This window comes from Pipra filicauda, unplaced genomic scaffold (assembly GCF_003945595.2).
Source record: "Pipra filicauda isolate LSUMZ 115617 unplaced genomic scaffold, ASM394559v2 scaffold78_size3787270_pilon, whole genome shotgun sequence".
NCBI lineage: Eukaryota > Metazoa > Chordata > Aves > Passeriformes > Pipridae > Pipra > Pipra filicauda.
Window position 1 is genome coordinate 585,153 of NW_024104964.1, and position 26,046 is coordinate 611,198.

At 41.3% G+C, this 26,046-nt stretch overlaps 1 protein-coding gene across 2 annotated transcripts; it reads left to right on the forward strand.

Annotated features, from left to right (window-relative positions):
- Nucleotides 1-232: 232 nt before the first annotated feature.
- On the forward strand, nt 233-25,813 carry RNF13 (ring finger protein 13). Of its 2 annotated transcripts, none has more exons than XM_027716344.2 (10): nt 233-318; nt 5,246-5,373; nt 8,194-8,274; nt 11,063-11,188; nt 13,580-13,667; nt 15,473-15,563; nt 16,022-16,127; nt 18,353-18,446; nt 22,651-22,731; nt 24,351-25,813. In XM_027716344.2, exons 2-10 carry the CDS (start codon nt 5,260-5,262, stop codon nt 24,710-24,712), a joined length of 1,143 nt encoding a protein of 380 aa, XP_027572145.1. In that variant the 5' UTR covers nt 233-318; nt 5,246-5,259; the 3' UTR covers nt 24,713-25,813. The 2 variants fall into 2 exon arrangements, with proteins under 2 accessions (XP_027572145.1, XP_039245897.1); XM_039389963.1 differs by lacking the exon at nt 233-318 and adding an exon at nt 2,198-2,231.
- Nucleotides 25,814-26,046: the final 233 nt, after the last annotated feature.

The following is a 26,046-nucleotide window of genomic DNA, read 5'->3' on the forward strand; positions in this document are numbered from 1 at the left end:
CACGGCTCCATCCCCGGGGCCGGGCCGGGCCGGGCCGGGCCGGGCCGTCCTGAGGCACCACTGTGGCCCCGCCCGGCGCCGCGCGCCCCCTGGCGGCGGGGCGGGAGCGGCACCGCCCTCCCCTCGCGGGCGGGTCCAATGTGGGGCCACGCCCCGCCCCTCCTTGGCTGAGTGACAGCCCGAGAGGCCAATGGACTGCCTCGGAGCGGTGCCTGCGGCCGCGCGCCGTCAGGCGGAACTTCCGGCGCGGGCGCCGAGCGCACGGAACGCGCCATGGCGTGGGCCTAGGCGGGGCCGGGCCGCGGGGCCGGGCCGCAGGTGAGTGCCGGGCCGGGCCGGGCCGCGCCGCGCCGCAGGTGAGCGCGGGGTCGGGCCGGGCCGTAGGTGAGCGCGGGGTCGGGCCGCAGGTGAGTGCCGGGCCGGGCCGGGCCGGGCCAGGCTGGGCCGTAGGTCACCGCCGGGGCCCCCAGGCCGCGGGTTTGCCCTAGGGCGCGGCCGCAGCGCCCCCCGGGCTCTCCCCGCCGCCGGGTGCCCGGGCTGTGCAGCCGCTGAGCACTCAGCGCTTCATTGCGCAGCTCTTATTTGCCTCCACCCTTGGAGTGGCGAGGCGGGGCGCGGTCCTCAGCGCGGCTCAGGCGGAGCCAGGGCTGGGCTCGGCTGGAGCCGCCGCGGCCTCGGCGCTGCCCGACCCCGCGGGAGGGAGCGGAGCGGAAGCTGTTGGAGCTCTTCCCGAGCGTCACCCCTGGCCCGGGGAAAGCTCGACCCTTGCTTGGGCGTTTCGCGTCTCGGCCCGGTGTGTGATTCCTGAGGCTGGCTGTGCTCCGAGGTGCTGGTTGGTATTGCAGGATAACGAGTAGTGTGGACTCTGGCTGGCTGACAGCCAAATTCCTAGTGATAAGGTTAAAGTGAATTGAGAGGAATTGTTCCTTCATCTTAACAGGTCTAACGCTGATTTTCCTTTGTGTGCATCAGTGTTCAGTTTTGTGAAAGATGTGAGATGGAGATTTAGGTCAGTAGTGATGTGGTGGCATCGAAATGCAAAAAGTCAGAGATACGGGGGGCTTGAGGGATGTGAATGACAGTTATTGGTATTAACTGTGTAACTTATGGAATTTTGGAAGGTTATGGAACTACTTGGAATGTTGTCACTGGGTGTGTGTCAGGACAAAGTTTCTGTATGTTCATATGATTTTTGTTATTCCTGTAAGCATCATAATCTTGTTTGGCTTCAAATAGAATTTAAGATTGTTTAATACAGATGTACAAGCTTGGGGTTTTTTCACAAGTAGGAGGGAAATGAGAAAGTTGAAGCATGTACATAACTGTGTGGACATGGGATTGCTTTGTGTTGTCTTCTGCTCTGAAACACACTTTGAGTTGATTGAGATACAAATGTGTGAAAATTTGATATCTATATGTAGTTTGTGCAGTCTGGTTTGTGGATATTTGCCAAAAGCCCCAATGTTCTTGTCTGTGTCTTGAACCATGTAATGTCTTTGTGATCTCTGTCATAAATGTGCTTAGTGTGTTTACTTCAGGGGTGTCTTGCTGCTCGTAGCTGTGGTCCAGCACACCCCACCTTTCCCATCCATGTTTCTGCCCTGTTCAGTCCCTGACAGAGGGATGCAGCACCTCAGGCTTTGGTTTGTGAGTTCTAGGATGCAGAGTGGGAAGAAATGCCCAAAGTTATTTATGGGCAACTTTGCCTGTACACACTGGAAAATCAGGTATAAAGTGCTGAAGGTTCCTGCAGAGTCAGGTTTAACTTTTGTTGTGTGGTTTACAGTGTAGCCCTTAATTCCATACACCTGTATTTTTGTGTCCTCTGAGCTGCTTGCCTCATCTGAGAGGGGGGTGCTTTCCAAAGTGCCACTGAATTTCAGGAATTGGAAGGCTTTTTGGCTTGTGCTTGAGGCAGTAGTTCCTGGGCCCAGAAGAACTTGTATGTATGTAGCTTTGACAGGGAAAACTTCACTGTACGTGCATGTTGTTGGCAAGGACCAATTTAATTCTGATATTTTCTAACCTTACTTAATGCTCCTTTAGTGCTTTTCTCTCTGTTGTAAGGTGTGTGCTGAATTTACTGTGTTGGTTAAAGTGCTGTGATAGCTTCAAGTGTATTGTTGCTTCTGTCATAGTAAAAATGGCTGTATTTTTCGAACAATGGTTCTTTTGTCCTTCCAGTTTCACCAGCGTCCTCCTTTTTTAGGGCAGGCTGATGAGAAAAGCTGGTAAGTCTTAATTTAGCAATAAAAATTCATTAATTTTGTAACTCATTACCAGTTCCTGTGACTGTAACTTCAGTTCCCGTGAACTAGTTGAAAGTTTCACAAAGCATCATATGTCTGAATGACTAAGTCGGAATTATGAGAACTGTTTTTGAAAATATCAGCTGTTTCCTCCAAATAATAATAATGAATTCTATTTCTCTTCATGTTAGTTTAAATCAAATCTGACTCTGATATTTGCGTTAATTAACATTGAGAACCTTACATCATGGGATAATGCTTTTTGCTTGAAAAGCCCACAAAGGGTAGGACAGGAAGACAGGAATTCTTAGATGTTTCTTGATTCTGAAAAAGAAAGCAGTAGTGTTGGCTGTGATTTCTCTGGTCAGTCAACAGAAAATTTTCAGAATGAAATATCTACAGTCAAATGAAAACAAATCCACATGAAACCATTTCTATAAGAAGCTGCAATTTGGAGGTTTTCAGCAATCATACAAACAATTTGGATGGCCTAATTGAGTTTAATTATTTGGAAGTACTTTTAATTCCTCCAATTAAAGAAGTTAGAGGAGATCCAGGTGTTCTGATAATTGTATTACTAAGCACATACTATTTTAAAACTTGTCCATGAATTATTTTACCTCTTACAGCAATATTGGATCCCACGTATTTGTGTTGGTTTTTGTTGTGACTATTTTATGTTATTTCCAGTAATCTCTTACTTTGAGACTGGAAGAATCCCAGACTTGATCCGTCTGTGAACTGAGCAATTCTCTTACATCCAGCAGTGGAAGTGGTTAGACTTCCTGCAGAATGTAGCACTTCATTGGTGCTTGTTTGGTACTCGGGAGTTCAAGGTGTACTGAATCACATGTATTTGAATTCTGAATATTGAATTTTCTAGCTTGGTCACGTTTAGGTGTGAGTATTTATAAGGGGAATAAGATATTCTGTGCTTTCTGTGTTCTTAAGAGGCTGCCTGCCCCTTATCATGCTGTAGCTAAGGCTGAGAGGAATCTGAAGTTCCTCTGTAGACAGCTGGTCACTGTGTGTCTCCAGACTGTGCCTGTGGCAGCAGCACAGGGATGGTCAGTCGTGACTGTTGGTGCAGAGCAGAGGCCCCGTTCTGTGGGGTGTTGTGGCCTTTAGAAGAGAAACCTTGGAGGGAGGTTCCTCCTGGCTTCTGCTCCCTTGCAGTGACTGCCACCGTTCTCATGGGGCTGTTCCGGATGCCAGGGAATTTCTGGGAATTAATGATGATTTCTTACTCTGTCCCGAGGTAGTAAGGCTACAGGGGAGGCTGAGATAGTGTAATTCTCCATTTCTATTCCACGCTCTAAAGAGTTTTTGTTGTTTAGATGGCCCTTGTCAAAGAAAACCAAAAAAGTAGTTGTTTAAGCACTAAAATTACCTCAGTTAGTAGTTTTGTTTTGAATAAAATTTCTGTGTGAAAGAATTCTTTGATATTCTCTTTTAAGACCACGTTCGGCAGACAGAGGCAGTTGTCCATCCTGGTGGATCACAGTGCAGAATCCCTCTGAGTCTTTTCCCCCATGAGCTTGCGTTGCTGTAGCTGTCCCACTGACCTCTGTAGGATGGGCAGTTGGGCAGCTGTAGGAGCATGACACAGGGATGAACACTAGTTGTTGTCTCTCGGGTTCCCTAGATGGAAGGACTGTTAATAAATGATCCAGAACATCTTATACTGGCAGCTTGGTGAAACTGCATTGATGGGAGTTCTGCTTTGATGAATAAAGTTGATAGAATATGACATCTGGGGAAAAGAAAGTGAAAGCGTAAAGTTGTAGGAAAAAACAAACACTAGTTTAATTTTTTTAGGGGAAGAGGAGCATGGCATTAATCTGCCCTGTATTTTGGGAATATCCAACAGGACAGATGCCTCTACATGTAGCTCATGGGAAATGGGGGAGAAGTTTGATGAGCATCTGGACAGGATTCTTTCCCAGCTCCACATCCTTCCTCTCAGGAAGTCTCTGTCCCTTTGTCAGCTAACCATTCCTGCAGTTCAGATTGCATTTCTTGATAGCATAGATTGAGGCTGAATCTCGCCCCCTCACCCAACTGCAACTGTTTTTGGATGCTTGACTTTAGGGTTTTGCTATTGGAATTGTTACCTCCCTGTGAGTGTGGACTGTGGGACAGCCTTGTGTTTGTGTAAGAACTGAAAGCCCTGCGTTGGAGGAAATGCTTGTGGGCACGTGGTATTGAGCATTTGAAATGAAAGCTTAGCAGAAACACAATTTCTTACTACATTAAACGTAATATTTAGTGGATTTTAGTTGCAAATTTGTGCCATGTTGTTCATATGTTTGTGGATTATGAGAGCATAAGTTTGCAGGCCCTTACTAGCAAAGCAGAATTGACTTCCTTTTAAAGTCAGGAGCTGGGGACATGCATCTAAGCAAACTTTACAGAGTACTCATGTCCTTGTTTTTAAAAGTCTCAAAAATGCACACAGTTTCCAGGGGACCAGAGCTGCTGCCCAGAGCAGGTGTCATGTTGGAGCATCTCTGAGTTTCTCTGAAGTTGATACAGCAGGTTTGTGTTTGTTACATGTTCGTCTTACTTGCGAAAGCACTGTATATTTAGAATAAATGCTTTTAGTGTACTTATTCCAAGTATATGAGGTAATTTGCTGATTTGGATTTATGCTGGAAGAAGGGAAGTTTAAAATGAAGAGTCTCTAAGGATGATTAATACAACGTGAACATTCATCCCTTGTATTGCTGTATGGTGCCTAAAGCTTTTTGAAGTGCTGCTCTTACAACTTTGTGGTTTCTGCATGCAGTCCCTCCCATGGAGGTTACACGTCTTGACAGAAGAGACTTCTATTCTAAAATAATGATATAACTTTAAGATGACTTGTTTCTCAAAAGTATATGTCAAATAACATTTTACGTACTTCTCTGGCAAAGTGTTTACTTACCAAGAGAGCCCCATAAAATGACAGAGCAAAGTATTTGCTATGTGCCTTGACTCTGGTTTTTTTCTTGCAGGTATTGAATAAAATATGCTGTTGTCAATAGGAATGCTGATGTTGTCTGCCACTCAGATATACACTATTGTGACTGTGCAGTTATTTGCTTTCCTGAATCTTTTACCTGTGGAGGCAGATATTTTAGCAGTAAGTATATTTTCTACATAGGTGAAATATCTATGAAATCGAATCTTCTTTTTAACTATTCTATTAATTTATCAGTTAATACAATAAATATTACAGCATGTTGCTTGAAATGGAATTGCCTTAACAGTTTATTTCAGTAAAAAAATGAATTGTACATTTTCAAACAACTTTGTAGATGATATGTGCTCAGGTACCATGACAGTGAAAGCACTTAATTCCCTTAGACATTTACAAAGTTCCACTCTGACCAGATGTCCTGTAGCATGTTATAATCCTGTTAAAAGAATTCCATGACTTGGCTTAGACAGCAGTTTAAGTTTTGGTGATGGATACCATTTTGTACAGTTCCTGGATGTAAATAAGTAATCTTCTATGGCTGGTATAATTCATGGGTGTGCTGGAGGCCTTGTCAGGAAGGTTTTCTGTGAGTACTACACCTAGACGTAGCTGTTTTTTTAAATAGCTGAAAATATCTACTATCGTTAAGGAAAAAATTTTGGGGTGTGTAGAATTTCAGATCATCAGGCTAATAAACAGTATAATGAACATAGGTCAGTGGGAGAAGGTTTTGTTTTGCTATTTGTTACCAACGTGGTATGTTGTGAAGTTTTAAGGAGGACGTCATAAATGTCTTTGTAGGATAGAGCTTAAGCTACTGAAATAATTAAACCTAAGTACTGTTGGCTCTGCGTTCTCTGCTTATTCCAGTGACATGCAGAGGAGTTTTTAATACCGTATCAACTTGGGAGAACAGTGACAAGCCCTTGAAGCCAAATTTTAACATAAAAATTCTTAAAAGTTTATGGTAGCATGGGGTTGATGAACACTGAAGTATGTTATTTGGATCTTCAGGTTGTTACTATTCTATCAATGCTTTTTGTAGGAAAAAGGTAAGGAAACAATGCAGATAGATAATTGCTGAATTATAACGCTGATGTGACCATTTTATTGTGAAATTTAAAACTGTTACTCTACTGTAAACATGATTTCCTATCCCCCTTTCCTCTGTCACCAAGCCCATGCTTCCTCTTTTCAAAAAAAACTTGACTTTTATTCTTGCTTCTTCCTCTCTTATAAGGATTATTTAAAACAACACAAACAACCCCCCCAACTTCAGAGAAGAAAAATAGGGCATTTTGGAAGTTTAGTTTAATTTTTTCTATTTAAACATTTGTGTGCAGTATTCTAAAATGATTCCATATAAAAATGAAGTGTCTTTTATTCTTGGATGTTTGGAAGTGGCAGATTTATTCTGAGAATATCTTGAAGTAGGCTCTAAAACTACTGCACAAAGGAGCCAGTGGAATGCTCAGAGGAGAGAATGTTGGCAGTGTCACTTGGCATTGCTGGTGTACAGATCATTTACAATCTCGAGAGATTTCACAGTTTAACGATTTGTTAGCAAAACTGGTCTAGTTTTGGGTTCACTAAGGAACGAAATTCTTCTATTTCCTTCTAATTTAAGAGTCTATGCTTCTGTGTTCTCACATAGTTGCAGCTTCAAATGAAGGATCGTGAATGTGTAAAGTGCTGTTACATGCATTTGAGGCAGAATTGGTTATTTTATGAAAAAGGAGTAAAAATAAATAGGTTTGTGTCTGACTTTTGGCTTTAGCTGGGGCTTGCCAAGTAATTCAAACAAGAACTGGCAGTGGCACGAGCTCAGGAAGGATGTTTTGAAGAAGGTAGTGCACTGGTGCTCTGTGTGGTGGAAGGCTGGGAGGAGAGACTGTGTGGAGCACACTGATTACACAGAACAAGGAAGCTTCCTTGAAACTTGGCTCCATTCCTACCTCTTTCTCCTCAATTTTGTTAGAGTCTGTGGGAAGAAAGCTCCTTCAAAATGTTGCTCCTTTGGAAGAGTTCAGATAAATCATAGCAGTGTTTGTCTCTGAACTATAGTTTGAGTTCTTCTGTCTAAGTCTGGCTGGTAGAAAATGTCCCTGTGAAGCAAACATGATTCTTACTTGGCTGTTGTGTGTGACAGTGTGATGATACAATGAATAGACAAACGTTTCTGAGTCCCTAAACCATTTAGTACAACTTATAACTGGTGCACGTTCAAGTCAGTTACTGTAGAGTTCACAACTTTTGCAGGAAATACTTGTTTTACTTTATATGAAAAAAATGAAGCATACTTACAGTTTGCACCTTTTCTGGTATGACTTCTGTGTTGGTCAGGCATGGCATAGAGCTGCTGAAGATGGACAAGGAAAGATGAAACAAAGCTTCCACAGATTTATATCCTTACAATATTCTTCTGTTTTGAAGTGAAAACTCATAGTTATTATAAAACAAAACTGTAGAGATACTTTTCAGCTACTAACCTGAATGGATAACAGGGAGTTGGGAAGGGGTGGCATATTCTTTGCTTACGAGTTGTTGAAAGCTGTTCTTCCCTGTACACAAGTGAATTCAGGGCAAAACACCTGCTATCACCATCCAATAAAAGCTCTATACCTAAGCCCTCCAGCTCTTTAGATTTTTTTTTTACTTTAGTTTTTTGTTTCTGTTCTGCAAATATGATGGTATTTGAGTTTTAGACAGTAGAAAGAAAGATTTACTGTACAAATAATTTAACAAAATATCTATTACTTTTGTATTTTGACAGCTAGATAAGAAAAGAATGATGTTGCTGGATGAGTGGAAGACAAGTGGAATAAACAGTTTTGTGATTTCATTGACATGGTCACAAGATGTCCTATGTCTGATAAATATTTTAATCTAAAAGAATGCAGTGTTGTTTATTTCTGTTTACACTTTCTAACTATTTCTATCTTGTTGCAAACCTGATTTTATTTATTTGTTTGTTTCTCTTAGTACAACCTTGAAAATGGAACCCAGACTTTTGATGACCTACCTGCTAGATTTGGCTACAGACTACCAGCGGAAGGCTTGAAGGTGAAATAAATAAAAAATATATATATAAATGCCCTGAATATATATCAAGAGAACTGTATCTGCTTACTCTCTGTAAACTAAAAAAGATAAGAGTTGCCTGTTCCTTCTGTGTGTAGTGTATATGGCCCCAGAATCTGGCTCTGCAGCATTGTTGGTGTTGCAGTGTTGTGAGTAACCACTATGCAGAAAACGAAGCTGGTGTGAAAGTCCAGGGGTGGGTCACTCTTTAGTTGTGTGTTGCCCTTTTAATCGCAAAGGGGAATAAAGTGCTGTAACAGTTCCTGTAACTCAAAATTCTCTGCAGTTCCCCTCGGGCAGACTTCATTTCCATGCCCAGTGGGTGTTATTGTGGGGAGAAGTGGTGTTAGAGCTGTATAACAGACGGTGATTAAGTGATTTGCCCAAGTAGTGAGCCAATTGAATACATCAAAAATAGATATAAGGAGCTTTGATTTTAACCTTTTAAACTGTTAGACAGCTCTATCTTATTTAAGGTAGGTGTCATCACCTGTGTAGAAGTAATAACAAGTTTAGTCCTGAATATTAGACTAAAACTTTTTCCTTTGCATTAAGATTTTAATTAGTTTAAAAACTGCTGTGATATTGGTTGCAATAGGATGAAAGTGGTATACTTTTTCAATGCTTGTAATTAAGATTTATTAGTATGCAAGTTGTAAAACACAATCTGTCAGATTCTGTAATAGCCAGTGCCAAAGCATAAGTGTAGGTGCTGCTCAGTTAGATGGTCCTCGATTAAAGATAGTTAAGAATGTATGGCAGAATTAAAGACAAGCCAGTCTGTGGCTGCATTTTGTGACCTGTGATGTGGTGGTGTGTGGCTTGTGTAAAACCCCTCTGGCGAGGGCAGTCCGTTCCACACAGCCCAGTGTGGTTAAAGCAGAGTAAAGGCTTTGTGTGAAGCCGTGTACCCTGAGCAGCGTGTGCTGGAGGAATTGGGGAACCTTAGGGACCCAAGTCATCATTGGCTTGCAGCACATCACTGTAGAATTTTCAGTTCTTGCTTTTGATTGTTGCAGGCTGTGTAATGTTGTGCCTGTCACCACAAACTTGGCAAAGAATATATTGCCGGTGCAGCTTTTCTGCCAAAGGGGGTATTATTACAGAAACAAAGTTACTCCAAACAAAAATGCTTCTCTTTGTTTCAGGTTAAACTTTATGAATAATATATATTTATGGATAAAGTATAAGACTATATGTAAACAGTACATTTAAACTGACAGTTCATGTATACACACTGTATACTGTATATGTTATATAAAATATGTACAGTTATATATAAACTGTGTATAGAAACATATATTTAAACTCACAGTTAATATGTATGTTTATATATAATTATATCACTTATTATGTATAATTATTTCTGCACAGGCGATGACATCTCTGTTTATCTAAAGTTGTCAGTGAAAACTGAGAGTTTAAGGATATATCTAGAACTGTAGCAATAATTTCTCGAGCCCATAGCAGTGCAACTTCTAATGATCTTTATTTGCATAAAACACATTAGTTATATTCTTATTTTCTGGCAATTCACTGCTCTTTACCTGCACAATAATTTGCTTTAGCTTTAGATATGATGTAAACTAGTGGAAATCTTGTGGGAATATTCCTCTGCCGAAGGCTGTTCCAGTGCATTAGTGTCTGGAAGCTTCCGTCGCTTGTGATAAGTACAACTTATCACAAACACAGCCCAAGAAGGTGATTTTCTGAGGAGAGGTATTTCACAGGAAGGGTAGGCAAAACCTCAGAGTGTCCAGTCTGGATTTCTCTGATTCTTGGTAATCACAATCTATTGTGAAGAGACTTGAAAGAGGGGAATCTAAATAATACCAACCCAATTACAAATTAACCAGCATTAATCTAGTTAATCAAGAAGCTCCTTCTCAGGTGATATAGAGAGCTGACCAAGGAAGCAAGCCCATTTTAGCAATGGGACAAGGGCCAGCCTGCTCCCTTCAGAGCTCAGGCAGGCAGTGCAGGGTGCTGGCAGCTCGGGGTGGCTCCAGCCCTGGGGAGGAGGGCTGGAGGAGGTGGTCAACCCTGAAGTCACAGCCTGGGGGAGTGGGACTTGTGCCAGGGTATCCTGTGTCTAGAGGAGCGTGTTTCCCATAAGAGAAGCTGCTGAAGTTTTCAGCAGATGTAAAGTGTGAGATTAGGAGAGTTTCTACTCCAGCATTGTCAGTGGTGGAGGGCTAACTCAGCCACCTAAAAACAGTCCAAAGACTGCTTCGAGGTTGATATTGCCAGAGTTTCCTACTTCTGGGAACCTTTCAGCTGTAGCACATTGTGTGCTCTTTCCTTACCAGAGCAAACCAGCTATTTTGTGTGATAGGTCTGTGCTAGGGTCACACAGACCTTTCCTTGTGTTCCCTGGTTAATTGGCAAGTGCTGAGTTTGTGTTGGTGCTTCTTAGGCCATTGTACTTCTAGTTTCTTGATTAGTCTCCATATGTCTTACCATAATAGTTAACACTTTATTAATGTAGTATATACCATCCTCTTTATGTTGACTTATACTGCAAAGTCTGAGTATGAGGTGATTAGAAAAACTGTATTTTCCTTATAACTTTCTAATTCTTTACAGACATAAAGATTCTGATGACTTAAAATAAATAGGGAAGTAGCAGAAATCTTGCTGCAATATAGGATTAAGCTGATGATAAGAATTTGCTTAGCTATTGTATGAAAATGTGGTTTTATTCTTGTCTACCAACTCTTTTGTTAAGACAAAGAGAAAAGAAGCTCCTGTTTCTGTTCATGTTTTCTAGGGATTTCTAATAAATTCCAAACCGGAGAATGCGTGTGAGCCTATAGCCCCACCTCCACTGAGAGACAACTCCTCTGGTGCTTTTATTGTGTTAATCCGAAGGCTGGAGTGCAACTTTGATGTCAAGGTAAGAATTCTTCAATTGTTTTTTATTAGTATTTCTTTTTTCCTCTCTCTTTCAAAGAATTTACTGGTACTTCAGAAAAATATCTATAGCTAACAGTAGGGTAGATACTGATATGAAGGGGAGGGAGAATTTTATTGTCTCCAGGCAGATAAAGCAGAGATGGTCAAGTCTGACCTACCTTGTCAACTAGACCACGGCATTGAGTGCCACATCCAGTGTCAGTAAACACCTCCAGGGACAGTGACTCCATCACTTCCCTGGGCAGCCCCTTCCAATATCTAACCACTCTTTCTGTGAAGAAATTCCTCGTGTCCAACCTAAATTTCCCCTGGTGCAACTTAAGACTCTGCCCACTTGTCCTGTTGCTGGTTGCCTGTGAGCAGAGCCCGACACCCACCTGCCTGCAACCTCCTGTCAGGCAGTTGTAGAGAACAGTCATCCCTGAGCTTCATCAGGGTCACCCGTGAGCCACCTCTTCTCCAGACTAAACAACCCCAGCTCCCTCAGCTGCTCCTCACAGGACACCTGCTCCAGGCCCTCCAACAGCTTTGCTGCCCTTCTCGAGACCCACTCCAGTGCACTGATCTTTAAGGTCCCTTCCAACCTTTAACATTCTTTGATTTTGAAAATGCAAAATTAGAATTATCTGTGCTTGGATAGAATATATGGTTTTTGTGAAAATGACCCCTTTGCATGCTATAGCTAAGGATGTCTTAAGGAAAACAGGACTCTTCAAGTTTGTTGTTGACTTTTATGAGCTAAACAGAGATTCAGCCATATTTGCTGCTGTTTGGTTACGTGGTGATTTAAACATGTAAATTCTACCCAGACTGTAGATTCCAGCTGCAGAGGCAGTCTCACTACTCGTGTAATCTGACTTCACATCAAACTCGGGAATGGCACACATTCTGTCCTGTGAAGCCTCCCACTGCATGTGCATATGGCTCAGTAGGGAAGAGGAAGGGCAAAGGGTTACTTGCTGGTTTCCATGTCCTCTTTGCTGGTCTAATTGCTGTCCAAACACTGATGGGACAGCATTGCTTCTGGAGACATGCTTAAAGGAACAGATTAGAATTTGGAAGATTTCTGCATTGCCATTGAGGGATTTCCATGGTCTGTCCTTTAAGGATTGAGTCCCATTAGCTCTGTATGTAAGAGTTTTTTGGTTATGTTTTATATTTCATGTAATATTGATGGAAAAGGGGATTCTCACACATTTCATATTAGACAAAGAGCAAGGCTGCAAGTGGATCAATCAGCATTACCAAGGTGACTGTGTGTATGTGTGTGCTGACTGGCCAGGGAATTCACCTCTAGCACGTTGTTAGTACTATTGCAGCATTGCATCGTATAATTGCATGCCCAGTACAGCATTTTGCCCTGAGGTTTCTGCCAGGAAGTTGCACGTGTGCCAAGATGTGAGTTAAATTACCCATTAACCACATGACTGACAGAATGCAGGCTTTAACAAAAACTGGAGTTAATTTGAAAGTCCCATCTCTCCTGTTTTACGTTGAAAACTAAAAATGTAGGTGCATAGCTGTATCTTGATTTCTTTATGGATATTTTCTGTGATGATGTAATATTGGCCAAACCCCCAAACGTGCATCTATGCTGACATCTTAAATGGATTTTTTTTTTGTAATATTGGGATTTCTCAAGGTGTCTGCATTCTACATTTTCCAATAACATTGTCCTGTTGTTTGAAATACAGTCATTAGCAATATGGGAAGAGAATCAGTATTGTTAGGATGAAACCCAAATGTTTCTCAAGATCCTCTAAATGCTTTTTGCAGCTTGTGAGGGGTTTTTATACTGTGGTGGATGCAGTATCCAAGATGAATAGTTGTAACTTATCTAAGTTTACCTTAGTCACTGTAGTAAATGCCATTTACATGAATCTTGGGCTTTGCTTGTATTGGCAAAAATGTGAGTATAGTTCAGAAACCTAACTAGTGCACAGGATGGTAACAGCTTTGTACCCACTTAAAATTTTTGCCCTTTTCCGTGAGAAAGCTTCTGATACCTGGGATTTCAGGTGAGATATTCCACATTTATCAAGTGGTAATTTCTAGATTACATTAGTGCCTTTATTTTCAATTGTGATCAAATATTGTTTTTAACTACCCATAGAAAGTTTTTAACTCTATTTTTAGTATATATAAACACTACCTACAGACAATATTGGTTTTCTGGAAAAATAACATAGTTACATGAGTATAAGAATAATGATATGATTTTGCTTTGAAAGGAGACACTTGTTTTGTAAGTGCAAATGATGTTGTATACATATTAATAACTTCCTGGAAGTGTACCTTGTCTCAGGGCACAGACAGGTTACTGTGTTTGGAAGCAGCAGTCTTTCCAATAAGTATTTTGTGTGGCTTACAGGTTTTAAATGCCCAGAGAGCTGGATACAAGGCAGCTATAGTTCACAATGTTGATTCTGATGACCTCATAAGCATGGGATCCAACGACAGTAAGTACAGGTATCACTTCTTCTCTCCTGTTTGAAAAATCATTTCACCCACTGGCAAGAGCATCACCACCAAAGACCCCTGAAAACCCCACCAGCACAAACCAACCAAAGAAAAAAAAAACCCCAAGCCCCCAAGAAACAAAACCAGAAACAACCCCTCCCTAAACAGAAATCCTCCTGCTTTTAACATTTAAAAATGGGACATATTTGTATAAGAACATATATGTATACTTGTGTATGATTAGTGGCATTGATTTTTACCTTCTCTGAGCATTTCTTGTGGTTTTCCAAATTTTAGTTCAACTGTTCCGGGTTAAATGGTTAAATCTGAGATTTATATGACTGATGTGGAAAATAGCTGATGTGTGGTTAATTAAGTAGAAATATAGGAAAAGTAGAAAAAAATGCATTTGGAAGGAAATGAAACTTTAAAATACAGCTTTTTAGTATTTAGAATCACAGAACCATTTAGGTTGGGAAAGACCCTTGAGATCATGGAGTCAAACCGTGATTGTTGGTGGTTCCATTTTGTTATTGCACTGTTAGGTACGTTTTCCTGTTCCTCTGGACAAATGGATTCTAGTTTCATAGGAATACATGTGTACTTATTTTCAGTTTTTCAGTTGGAAAAAGAATGTTTAGAGACCAGTGCATGATTTACTATTTGATTCTCATGATAGCTGTTCCAGTTTTAACCTTCATGAAGTGAATATGTTCAGAACATCTTGTAGTCTAGTCAAAATGTTGAGTTTGTTTTGTGGTGTGTGTGTTTTGTCTGTAGTGCTGCTATGACTTTCTTTGTGACATTTCTTTATTTTGTCCAGTTTTTTAACTTGCTCAATATGGAACAAGAACATAAATGAGAGGAAAATAAATTCTTTCCCAGTGGAAACATCACTGAGTAAACTAGGAATGAACTCTCACAAACTAAATGGGATCTGAGTAACCCAGGCACTTACGTGAAAGTGGGTTTAGTGAATTCTTAACCTGTGTAAATCTTATTTTCATGTTTCACTGAGAAATCAAGATGTAGAACAAGTCCACAACAAACACAGATCTGGAAGTGTGAGGTAACACTTGAGGAACCTGACTGCTTTGATACGGTCTAAACTCAGGTTACTTTGAGCCTTAAATGTGAAGCAGTAGGGGGCAAATCAGTATAAGGTGAAGCTGAGGAGAAGGTTTTCTGGAATATGGGATTTATCTTTCAATAATTTTTCATTTATTATTGCCTTCACCGATAAGCAGAAAAGTAGAAGACAGTTCATCCAGTTTCTTGAGATTGAAATAAAGATTGGGACTTGTTCATTTTCTTCTTTCTTCTTTTTGACCCCAACTGCAGTTGTTTCCAGTATGTTTACTTATGTCTAGAGTGAAAAGGAGGGAAGACAGATTTATTAAAACTTACAGAACCAGATCACAAAATCATGCAAGTTGTCAGAAATTCTGGAAATCAGTGGAGCTGTGTGACTTGTATCAATTCTCTGAGTAAAGAGTGGTGGTCTGGTTAAACTTACTCTGGTGATGACTTTCTTGTCAAAATATTTTGGTTTTATACTCTCTTTAATATTCCATTAGGAATTTTGATTTTTATACCCAAAATAAAGTCCTTAGAAATTGTTTAGGAAAAATAATAGCATTTGTACGATGTAAAGCTGTAGCATGCATGTACATTCGTCTGTATGTCACTATTCTAATACGTCTTCCTGTTGGGATAGTCTCATAATGCTAAGTCTTATGTCTCAAGACTTCCCATAGAGTGTCCACATAATAATAGTTTTATTTTCCTGCTTTTTTGTATACAGTTGAAGTTTTAAAGAAGATTGACATTCCTTCTGTCTTTATTGGTGAGACATCAGCCAATTCTCTTAAAGAAGAATTTACTTACGAAAAGGGGTAGGTTACCTAACATGCAGCTGTGTTATTCCTTGCATCAGGTCATTGCCTCTTTTGATTATTTATGGATTTAAAATAGGATTTTGTGATAACAGAGGCTATAGGTATTCCAGGTAAAATCTTGTGCCTGAGAGCAACCCACAATGCTTTAGTAAATAAGAATGATTTCACTGTATCTTTTGATATCATGTTATTTTTTTTTCATTCTGCTGTCAAAGCAGCTGTGAGGTGGTTTTCCTGGTTGCTCTAGATTTATGATTGAGATCAGGAAGTAGTTTTAACTCCAAAAATGTCCTAAGAAACACTGTTTTATCCTTTTATTTAATTGGCTTTACACTGTGTGCGTATCAGCTGAATTTTCTGTGTTGTTGTGCACAGATAAGATTCCTGTAGTGTGTCTAGTGACAACCTTTTCTTTTAATTTTTTTTTAAATCGTATTTATTCTTCCTCCCCACAGTGGCCATGTTGTGCTAATTCCAGAGTTCAGTCTTCCTTTGGAGTACTACTTAATCCCCTTCTTAATAATAGTAGGGATCTGTCTTATTCTCATCGTCATATTTATGGTAAGTTCCTTCTGTTGATAACATTTTTTCTTTCAAACAGGTCGTCAGGGAGCTGTCACATACTGAGGTTTAAGGAAGGGATGCAGTAAGGGAACAGTGACAGCTGTGTGTATGGCACACACCTGTACCATGCTCACCTGGAATCCTTTCGTTTCTTGGTAAAATAAATAGGTGCAGAATTTTGTCAAAGGCATATCATGAGCCTTTCGGGTGTTCTCTCTGCCTTGTAACTACTTACAGGGAGTTATTCTCATTGCCACTCTTGCACTGCACAAGCCCTTGCTTTTTGGCCCCATACAGGGTGACCTGTCCTTGTGCTCTTGTACACCGAGAGCATGTCCCGCTTTACCAGACTTGATAATCATTAGTGCCACTGCTCAGTGGTGCAGGGCTCACTGGTTTATACTGCAGGGTAGTGATCAGTGCAAGCACAGAGTACACATCTCACAGCACATACACTGCCTCTAGAAGTTCTCAGTTGGGACATCTCTCCTTGAAAAGGTAAGATAGCAGAGCTGTATGTTATTTCAGAATACTTAGCATCCCACTTTTTGGAATCTGTGCCCAATTTATTATTTTACCTTTTAATAAAAATCAAGTAATGCATCAACTGTTCTATAAACACTTTCTTAAAATATTCTATTCTGTGTTAGTATTTTTTGCACTGCAAGTTACGTGTTTCACTGGCAATCCTGGACACATTTGGCACAATCACAGCTGCAGCAGCTCTCTGAAAACAAAGCAGAATGCTTAAAAAAAAAAAATAAATCACCCCTAAGTGATCAGTTTTTGATACAGTCTTTTACAGTATCTTTCTGGACAAAATGTGTCCCTTGAAGCTCACGTGTACACGTGAGGGTGGGTGTGGGGAGGGTCTGGCTCAGGGAGCAGCAGTGAAGGGGTAACACCTCCTGGCAGTCAGGGGTCAGTGGTGCTCGTCAGCCTCACAGCCGCCTCTTGACCTGGACACCGGAGCTGAGGACACAGAGTAAGTTTGCCAAGGATACTAAACCAGGAGACGTTGATGCCCTTGTGTCTAGAGAGGCCTTAACAGAAATCCTGATAGATGAGAGCACTGGACAGTTAATTGGTGCAGCGAACTTGATCCCAGGGAGGTTGCAGGTTGGATTTGGTCCTCATTCTTCTCTATTCTGACCCTGCTTCTTTTGAGACAATCTTGTTTTTAACTAGAAAATGATCGTGAGACTCTAACTGTTACTAAGGATCTGAAAAAACAGCAAAAAAACTGCAGTGTGTGCATCCAGCTCCTGGTTTAGCTGGGGTAAAAGAATCTGAACAAACAGTTTAGGTTCAAATGTCCTTCAAAAATATACAAATTTTATTTTACCAAAACTCGTTACTTATAAGAAATAATTGGTTGTGAAGTCTATCAGTGCCTTGCAGGGATTCCTGAAGTGAGAGATATTCATGCTGTTTATAATATTGATACTCTCCGTGTTTGCCTACCCACGGTGCAGATAGATGTAGAGTACTTCTGCAAATTTCAAAGGACTTGTTAGTGTGTATACTTTGGTTCAGGCCTTTGTTCATTTGTTTGCTTGCCATCATATTTGAAAAATGATGTCATATATCACAGGTGCTAGAATCAGAAATCAAACAGAAATAGCATTAGGGACTATTAATCAAATGGAAATAGAATCTTTAATGTGGTTATTTAGATAACTAAATAACTAATAATACTAAGCTATTTTAGTTATTTAGCTATCTTAGTATCACCTAGTGTAAAGTGTAACAATGGCTTCAAGTATCCCCTTTACTCCTCCCCAAACTACTACTGTAGATAATATAAAAACATAATTCTGATGAATGTGGGAATAATCCTCTAAAACGTCTGTAATAGTCTAAATCTGTAAAGAAAACCAGTCAAACTTACTGAATTGTGTTTTGCTCTGCAATGTACTTCCTGCTTTTCACACACCTCAGTAGAGGATTGCAGCAATAGCCATTGTTTTATGTAGCATGGACATAATTTTTTCTTTCTTTCCTCTCCAAAAAAAGCTTGTGTATTCTCAGTTCCAAGTGCCATGGTCATGGAGAACATCCTTTAGGCCTGTTTGACTTCTTCCTTGAGTTCAGGCAAGGGAAGAGGTGATTCAGTGTGACCTGAAGTTCCCTTTTGACCAACTTACTGCAAAGCTTCATAAATCATATTGTTCTTTTATTGTTTTAACTTACTGTTCATTTTGTCTTATGTCTGTTTCCAGATCACAAAATTCGTGCAAGACAGACACAGAGCAAGAAGGAATCGGCTTAGGAAGGATCAGCTTAAGAAACTTCCTGTACATAAGTTTAAGAAAGGCAAGTGGATCGTTCTTTGTATAACCTAATTGAACCCTATTGTGTTTAACACCAAAACACTGTAAATCAGGGGGCTGTTAAGTTTTAGAGGTGATTTTGAGTACATTGAAATTGATAGTAGAGTTTGGAATGAAAGCACACAAAAAGTTTGGCTTGACCCTGTTCTCACTGAAATAGAAGAGTTCTAACATTTCCTTAATGGGAGCAGAGCAGACTATGGGTGAACATTAAAACGTTGCATAATATACAGCAAAATCAGTACAGAAATTCCACAGAAGTTCCTTGTTGGGCTCCCACTGCCAGTGACCACAGCAGTCAGTCACTGTGATGCAGTATTTCCTTTATTTGGAACTCCCATCTGCAGTACTGAATCCAGCTCTGGGATCCTCAGCACAGGACAGATGTGGATCTGCTGGAGGGCGTCCAGAGGAGGCCATGGAGGTGCTCTGGGGGCTGATGCCCCTCTGCTCTGGAGCCAGGTTGGGAGAGCTGGGGGTGTTACCTGATGAAGAGAAGGCTGCAGGGAGACCTGAGAGCCCCTTCCAGGGCCTAAAGGGGCTGATAAGAAAGGTGGGGAGAGACTTTTTACCACGGTCTCTTGCAACAGGACAAGGGGCAGTGGTTTTAAGCTAAAAGAGAGTGGATTCAGACTAGATGTTAGGAGGAAACTTTTTACAGAGAGGGCGGTGAGGCCATGGTACAAGTTGCCCAGAGAGGTTATGGCTGCCTCATCCCTGAAACATTCAGTTGGGTGGGGCCCTGAGCAGCCTGATCTAGTGAAAGGTGTCCCTGCTCATTGCTGAAGGGTGGAATAGATGGCCTTCCAACTCAGACTATTCTATGATTCTATAATTATTTGTCTGGAAACTGGTAAATATTAATGGCACATAAGTTGCCTGACGTTGTTGAGAGTATAGAAACAAAACTATCTTTTGGGTATAACTTCTCTGCCTTTCTGGAGGAATGCTCCTTTCATTTAATCACAATACTACTGTGAGGGCAAGAGCAATTCAAATTTAATGCCAAAATACTTGTAGTTGTGATTCTCTGTAGTGAATAAATTGATGCAAGATCTAATGACAAAGTTGAGGAATTAAGCTGTTACTTTATTCAGTGAAATAGAAAAACTGCCTTAAGGCCCTCTCTATTGTAGTCTACTCCTTAACAGTAGGAAAAAATCTGCTACTTTTCTTCTCCATTTTGTTTTTATATGTGTTACCATTTTACCATCTGATAGTCATTCACACAAGCTATTGCAAGGTATAAGAAGAAAAGGTGGAAAAAGCAGTTAAGTTAAATGATTGATTATTACCTGGCATGTGTCGATAGGGAATCTATTTGCTGAGGCACAAAGACCAGGCCAGGGGATGTGCCTGTGTTCAAGGACAGAACTTTGCCCTTGATAAAGCCACCCTGCATTATTAACGACATTGCTCTCACTTTGTGCAGAGCAGATGTTCAGTTTGAGAGGATACAGTATTTGTGCAGTGTTAATCAGCCTCATAGAAAAAAAAAAGTGTTTTCTTCTACAGGGCCAACGGAGCCTTTCTCTAGTGACCTACTTCTATGGATTTGATATTAACTCTTTAAAATTATGTTAAGCTAATAAAACAAGTAGTAATTTTTGGGTTTTCTTATTGATTGCCTATGAAATCTAATTAGAATAAAAATACAAAGTAAATTATGTTGTACTTTAAAGAGAAATTTGCAAGGAAAAAGTTGCTTCAAGAAGGTCAATTCATGTCCTTTTCAGTTAGTTGTGTGTGTCTATAGTGTCTCAGAATTACATGATGAAAGAGCCAGTGTATGAGAGAATCTTATTGCTGTTTTTGATGTTCTCCTTCCTCTTTGCTTGTGGAATCTTGGCAGCTGTAGTTTTGCATTTCTCATTGCTCAAAGCAATGTGTGGATAGGTAATTCTGTGTTTCTGAAAATATTTTTTTTTATTTATATATGCCAAGTAGTTAGAAGATAATTTTGCTTACTAAATACTCCTCATAGACAGTTTATTTAAGCAAGATACTTTATTTTGCAGTAATGTCCATGCTTCCATTTCTCCTGATTCCTTTGGTGGTTTTGAGTCAGCTCCTAAGCTACAGTAACTGGAATTTGAGAAAAAGATGTCTGAAAAGTGTCCCTTTTAGAATTTAAATCTTCTGTTCTTGAGGGATGTGTGGTCATGGAGATGAAACAGCTTGGGAACTAGTCCAGGAGAAATCTCATGTGCCTGGGTGCCAAGGTGTCCCTGGTGCTGGCTGCTGCCTGAGCTGCCTCCCTGAGCCCCGGGAGAGCAGGCCCTGGCAGTGTTGGTTGGGTACAGGTGTGTGGTCTGTGGGACAAGGGGAGCGGGGGGACTGCTGCAGATGGACGTGGTGGGTGCTGGTGGAGCAGCAGGGCCCAGGGCTCGTGGCACATGGCTATGCCATGAGGGGAGGAGTGGGACAGAGACCTGTGCTGTCAGGAAACTTCACCTGTGCCTGCCTGGCCTAGCAATGGGTGTGAAGCTCCACCGCTTCCGAGGGTGCTGCTGTTCCTTGGCCGGGGGGATGCCCTGGGGAAATGAGCCTACTCAAGAGCAGCTGTCACCTTCCAGCACTGCTCTTTGGGCTTCTCGGTGCCTTCCCCTATTGCACAGTGTGTAACCAGGGTGTGGACACCCAGCACCACGTGTTGGGCAGATGACTGCCCGTGTGATGGGATGGACAAACATGCGGTGGAGCACTTGGCCCCGTTACGTCCAGTCCCTCGACCATCCGTGTCAGTCAGGTGATGGGAAGGTTGCTGGCAGTGTGCTTACAGCCGTGTGACGGGGAGAGGCAGGCTGGGCCAAGCTGGTTGTTTCTGGTGAAGTAGTTTGCGCATCTAAAGAACAAGTCATGGTCAGGGCAGTGTGCAGCTGGAGCTTGTGTCTCCTGTGTGTGTAACTGATACATTCCTTGGGGGCAATTTTGTAATAAGACAATACCATAACTCCTCCAGCCTAGCGAACTGCTTCCAACACCACCAGGAGCAGCTTCCACTTACCACCCCCCTCTGCTAATCCTACTGACCAGGAGCAGTCATTTCACACCCAGAGCTTCTACGAATGGCTGTTCTACCAATTGGCTGTTCTACCAATGTCCACAGAGAGAAGATCTGCCATATTTCTTAATTCTAGAAACCAGTTTGCAAAGGACCCCTCTGGAAAGGGCAGTTTCCTCCCCTTCCATGGAGCTCATGTGTACTTCCCAGAAAAGAATCCTGGTTGCAGAGGGGTAAGGAAGGCACCAAAAGGTTCAGGACTTTATGTCTTTACCTGGAGAGAGAGAGAGAGAGAGAGAGAGAGAGAGAGAGAGAGAGAGAAGTCTGAATCCATGGATGTTGAGCCAAAGGGTTTAGGAACCAAACTTAAACCTTATGTTCTGCTTGCTGCTGTTTGGTCTTGAAGCTTTGATGGGAGGCAGTGAAGGAATTCCTTATTTTCCTTTGCTTGTGTGTCCAGCTTTTGCTTTACCCATGACTTTTTCTCAAGGATTTTCTGACATTTTCCCTTCTGACCCTTTTCCCCATCCCTCGAATGAAGTGAGTGGCTAGGCTAAAGCCACCACAGGACAGGAGCAGCTTGGGAGGCCAGTGTCTTCAGGGAAAGGAAAAGAGCCATGGGAATTGATGGAAGGACCATGTTGTAAAGCCCTTGACAAAAAAATGGATCAGGAATGCACTGACCTCTGAGAAGTGTCTCTACTTTGGTCGTATAACGTACCACAGCAGTGTATGCTGTGTCAGTACTGCCAGTGCTGGGTATCCTGTCTGTCAAGTTTGAGTTACAAAACACTGAACTCCCCCCTGTGACCAGACTGTCATTCCTTATTATGATTCTTATTTTTTACCCAGTTTTATTTGTTGCTATTTTTCTGCCTTAAGTTTTGTCAATAACTAATACCTGTATAGTAAAGTGAATCCTGTATTTTAAATCCTTTTATCTTACTTTCAGTGAGCATGAAAGAATATTATAGAGATAGCACTTCACACAGTTTAAAATGTTTTTATTATCCTAAAGTGGATGAGCTCTGGTCCCAAAGAGGTCAGAAGTCCGGGAGTAGCTCTGCAGCTGGCAGGAGCTGCCCTGCCTGGGCAGTGGCGAGCACTGGCTTGGATGTGTGTCAGGATGAGGGTCTGCTGCAAGTCCTTTAAAGTCAAGCTGATTCTCACTTATATGCTGTAGGAGATGAATATGATGTGTGTGCCATCTGCCTGGATGAATATGAGGATGGAGACAAGCTCAGGATCCTTCCATGCTCTCATGGTAAGCAGCTGTATTTTAGGTTTGTATTTGGATTAAAACAGCTTTGTAGAACACTGTCTAAAACCCACAGCAAATATGTTTAGTGAGTGATTTATAAAATTTCTTTTTGCTAATATGCAGGAATGTGCATACAAAGTGGGAAAAGAGAAAGCTTGCTTTCTCCTTTTAAAAGCCAAAAGGCTGGCATTCCCACTTCGTATTTTTCCTTGGATGTATACGTGAAAGAAAATCTGGGCTTGACACTGCCCCTTATCTGTATTTAATGTAATACTTTCTACATTAAAAAAAAAAAATAGGCTTTCCCTTTCCCCAAGAGAAATAAACCATAAAACCTAATTGAGCTTTTGGTGACCTGGAGGTGTGGCTGGAGGGAGGGGTCTGTCCTGCAGCCTGTGTCCATGCAGAGCCACTGCCTGACTACACTTGAAGTCAGCATTGGTGGGATATTTCCCCTGTGACAGTCTTTCTCAAATCCAGCCCACTGCAAAGGTGTACTTAGCAGTCAGGTCCATATCTATCCACAAGACAAGACTGCTTTTGACTGCCTTTAAGTACAAGGAAGCATTTTAAGTGCTTATATCTAGAAATCTAGAAGAGGCCTGGGCCCAAGAGCATCTCTAGATTTAAACATATTTTTGATAAAAGCTCTCAAGAAAGATATGATTCACCCTTCCTAGCTCGGGACCCTCTCTCTGCCTCTCAGGCCATAACTATACTACAGCCATTTTGGCTGGGTACAGTTTTATCTGTTTTTTTTCACTGAACTCCTGCTCTGAGCAGGCACTGTGACAGCAATCACAGATATTGTTAACAAAGAGGCAGCTGATGTTACAGCCTTCCATACACAGCCGGTGACAGGAGCTTTGTAGATCCACAGTGTAAAACCAATTTCAAACCAGCTTGATGAACAAGGAGTTCTCAGAAGAGAAAGAACAGGTCCACGGCATCTCTCCCAGTGGGGGACTGCAGAGGTAACTAAACTCGAACACCACCAGCCACCACCATGGGTTCTTGTGGAGAACATGTTGCCAAACATGCTTGACCATGTACTAAACACAGCATGCTGGCCTGTGTACATACAAGCTCTCTGCCAGGTACAAGTCTCTGTTACTAAGCAGAGTTGGGTTCTTAATACCATAAGTAAGACACTTATACACGTTTTTTTTTAAACACAGTATAGTTGCAGTACCAACTGCAGACCTAATTTAAAATCCACAAAATCATGCAATAATTTTATTTAATAACAAGGTGCTTTGATACATGTTGGTGTGGAGGCTAGAGGCATTGTGAGGATGTTGATGGTGGACGTGCCTGCTTCAGAGTGGTTAGAATTCCTCAAGAAGCTTTAAAGTTTATCTCGTTAAATGTGGCCTGTCGCAGGACTGCTCTCATTCACTCGGTAGAGAACACAAGTATTCATTGCATATACCCATGTGGCTGAGTTCTGAATCTGTCAGGTGTTTTGTACAGGCTACGTGCCAACAAACTTGGGAATAAAATTTCTCTCTGTGAGTTACATTCCGAAATTCTCCTATGTTACTGAACAGAAGCACAGTTTAACAGGTTTCCCTGTCCTTTTCACTTGGATAATGATGTCCTTGTATTTCATTTTCTAACAGCATATCACTGCAAGTGTGTGGACCCCTGGCTGACAAAAACAAAGAAAACCTGCCCTGTGTGTAAGCAGAAAGTGGTCCCTTCCCAGGGGGACTCTGACTCAGAGACAGACAGCAGCCAAGAGGAGAACGAGGTGTCTGAGAACACTCCTCTGCTCAGACCACTGGCCTCGGTCAGCACCCAGTCCTTCGGGGCTCTGTCAGAGTCCCATTCCCACCAGAACATGACCGAGTCCTCGGAGTACGAGGAGGATGACAATGACAATGACAGCAGTGATGCGGAGAACGGCATGAACGAAGAAAGTGTGGTGGTTCAGCTGCAGCCCAGTGAGGACAGGGAGTACAGAGTGGCAAACACTGTCTGAGACTACTAATGACCAATAGTGTATGAACAAAAGGGTTCTTAAGGCTATTTACAAACCTTTGCGTAGGGAATCTCTTTTAATCTGTAATCCATTTGGTTTCTTTGATAGGAGCAGCAGTTCGTGTAGTAGTACTCGGGTTGAATCATTACTGATAGATTTTATTTTTGATGCAGGTATTCAGTCACACATTCTGTCTTCTCAAAACCAACAGTTAAACTGGACTTCACAATGCTAATGAATAATGTTAATAGTTTATATCAATGGAAATATCACACAGACTCTAAATGTCTTTTGTTGAAACGGGATTTCTCTGGAAGTACTTTTATTTTCATGTTGTAGCTACAAATGGGTCATTCTGAGAGCAATATTTATTACATGTAGGTATGTGTTACCCCTTAAGCCCAACAAAACCTGTATTTGCATGTTTGTATAGAGTTTTCCTAAGAACTGTCACCACTACTGAAAGGAAAATGTAGAACAGATCGATATTCTGTGTGCTGGTGTATTGAAACAGCAGAAGAAATTCCACTTCTGTCTCAAAGCAGTGATTCCAAATAATCCTTTGGAGTTGGCCACAGTAGCTGAGTTTAAGAAATTCCATTGAGCAATTCCCAGGTTAAGAAAACTTAGAATATATGTTTAGTTTTGAGCAATTCACAAGGTCAGGTCCACCATAAGCACATTAATTATCCCCCTTGCTACTACTTTGTTGTCTGGTTTCCAGTGAAGATGTGGGAATTGGGGGATGCCCAAGACAGAGATTTTGTTCCACATAGAAAAAGAATTTGAGGTGAGTATTATATTGATCCTTGGCTCATATGCCTCTTATTAAGAGCATTTTATGCTACATTAGTCTGCTAAACTCTGTATATAAAAAATTGTTCTTTTCAAATACCTGATTTGAAAACAAGCGCTTACACCTGTCTCACAGAACTCAGTACTTACCAGTGTATCACAAAAAAGGTAAATTCTATATAATACCTCTGTAACTATGTAGAAAGTAAAACCATATACTCAACATGGAGATTTTTTTATATGGCCTTGACTAAGGAAAGCTTGAAAGAATGTTAATAAACACGTTTTCCACTTTAAATATCAAAAGGAGTTTATTGAACTTTTGCATTATTTGATTCTTCATGGACTCCTACTTTTACGACTGAGGTTAAAGTGCTTTTGAAGATGCAGAACATGTACAATTGGGATCCCTGAGCAGACATTCCCCTGCATCGTGCTGTGAATCCCAAGGAGCTGCACTGACCAGTGCTGTGTGCAGGGGGTCTGAGTTACGGAGGAAACTTTCTTTTTGTTCACTTCTAGCTTGAGGAGGAGTTTGG

What these genes read in the sequence shown, in the direction of transcription:
- RNF13 (XM_027716344.2), top strand. Translation starts at nt 5,260, where the DNA reads ATGCTGTTGTCAATAGGAATGCTGATGTTGTCTGCCACTCAGATATAC. An exon ending in TGGAGGCAGATATTTTAGCA is followed by an intron (nt 5,374 to 8,193) that starts GTAAGTATATTT and finishes TGTTTCTCTTAG; the next exon opens with TACAACCTTGAAAATGGAAC. An exon ending in TTCTCATCGTCATATTTATG is followed by an intron (nt 16,128 to 18,352) that starts GTAAGTTCCTTC and finishes GTCTGTTTCCAG; the next exon opens with ATCACAAAATTCGTGCAAGA.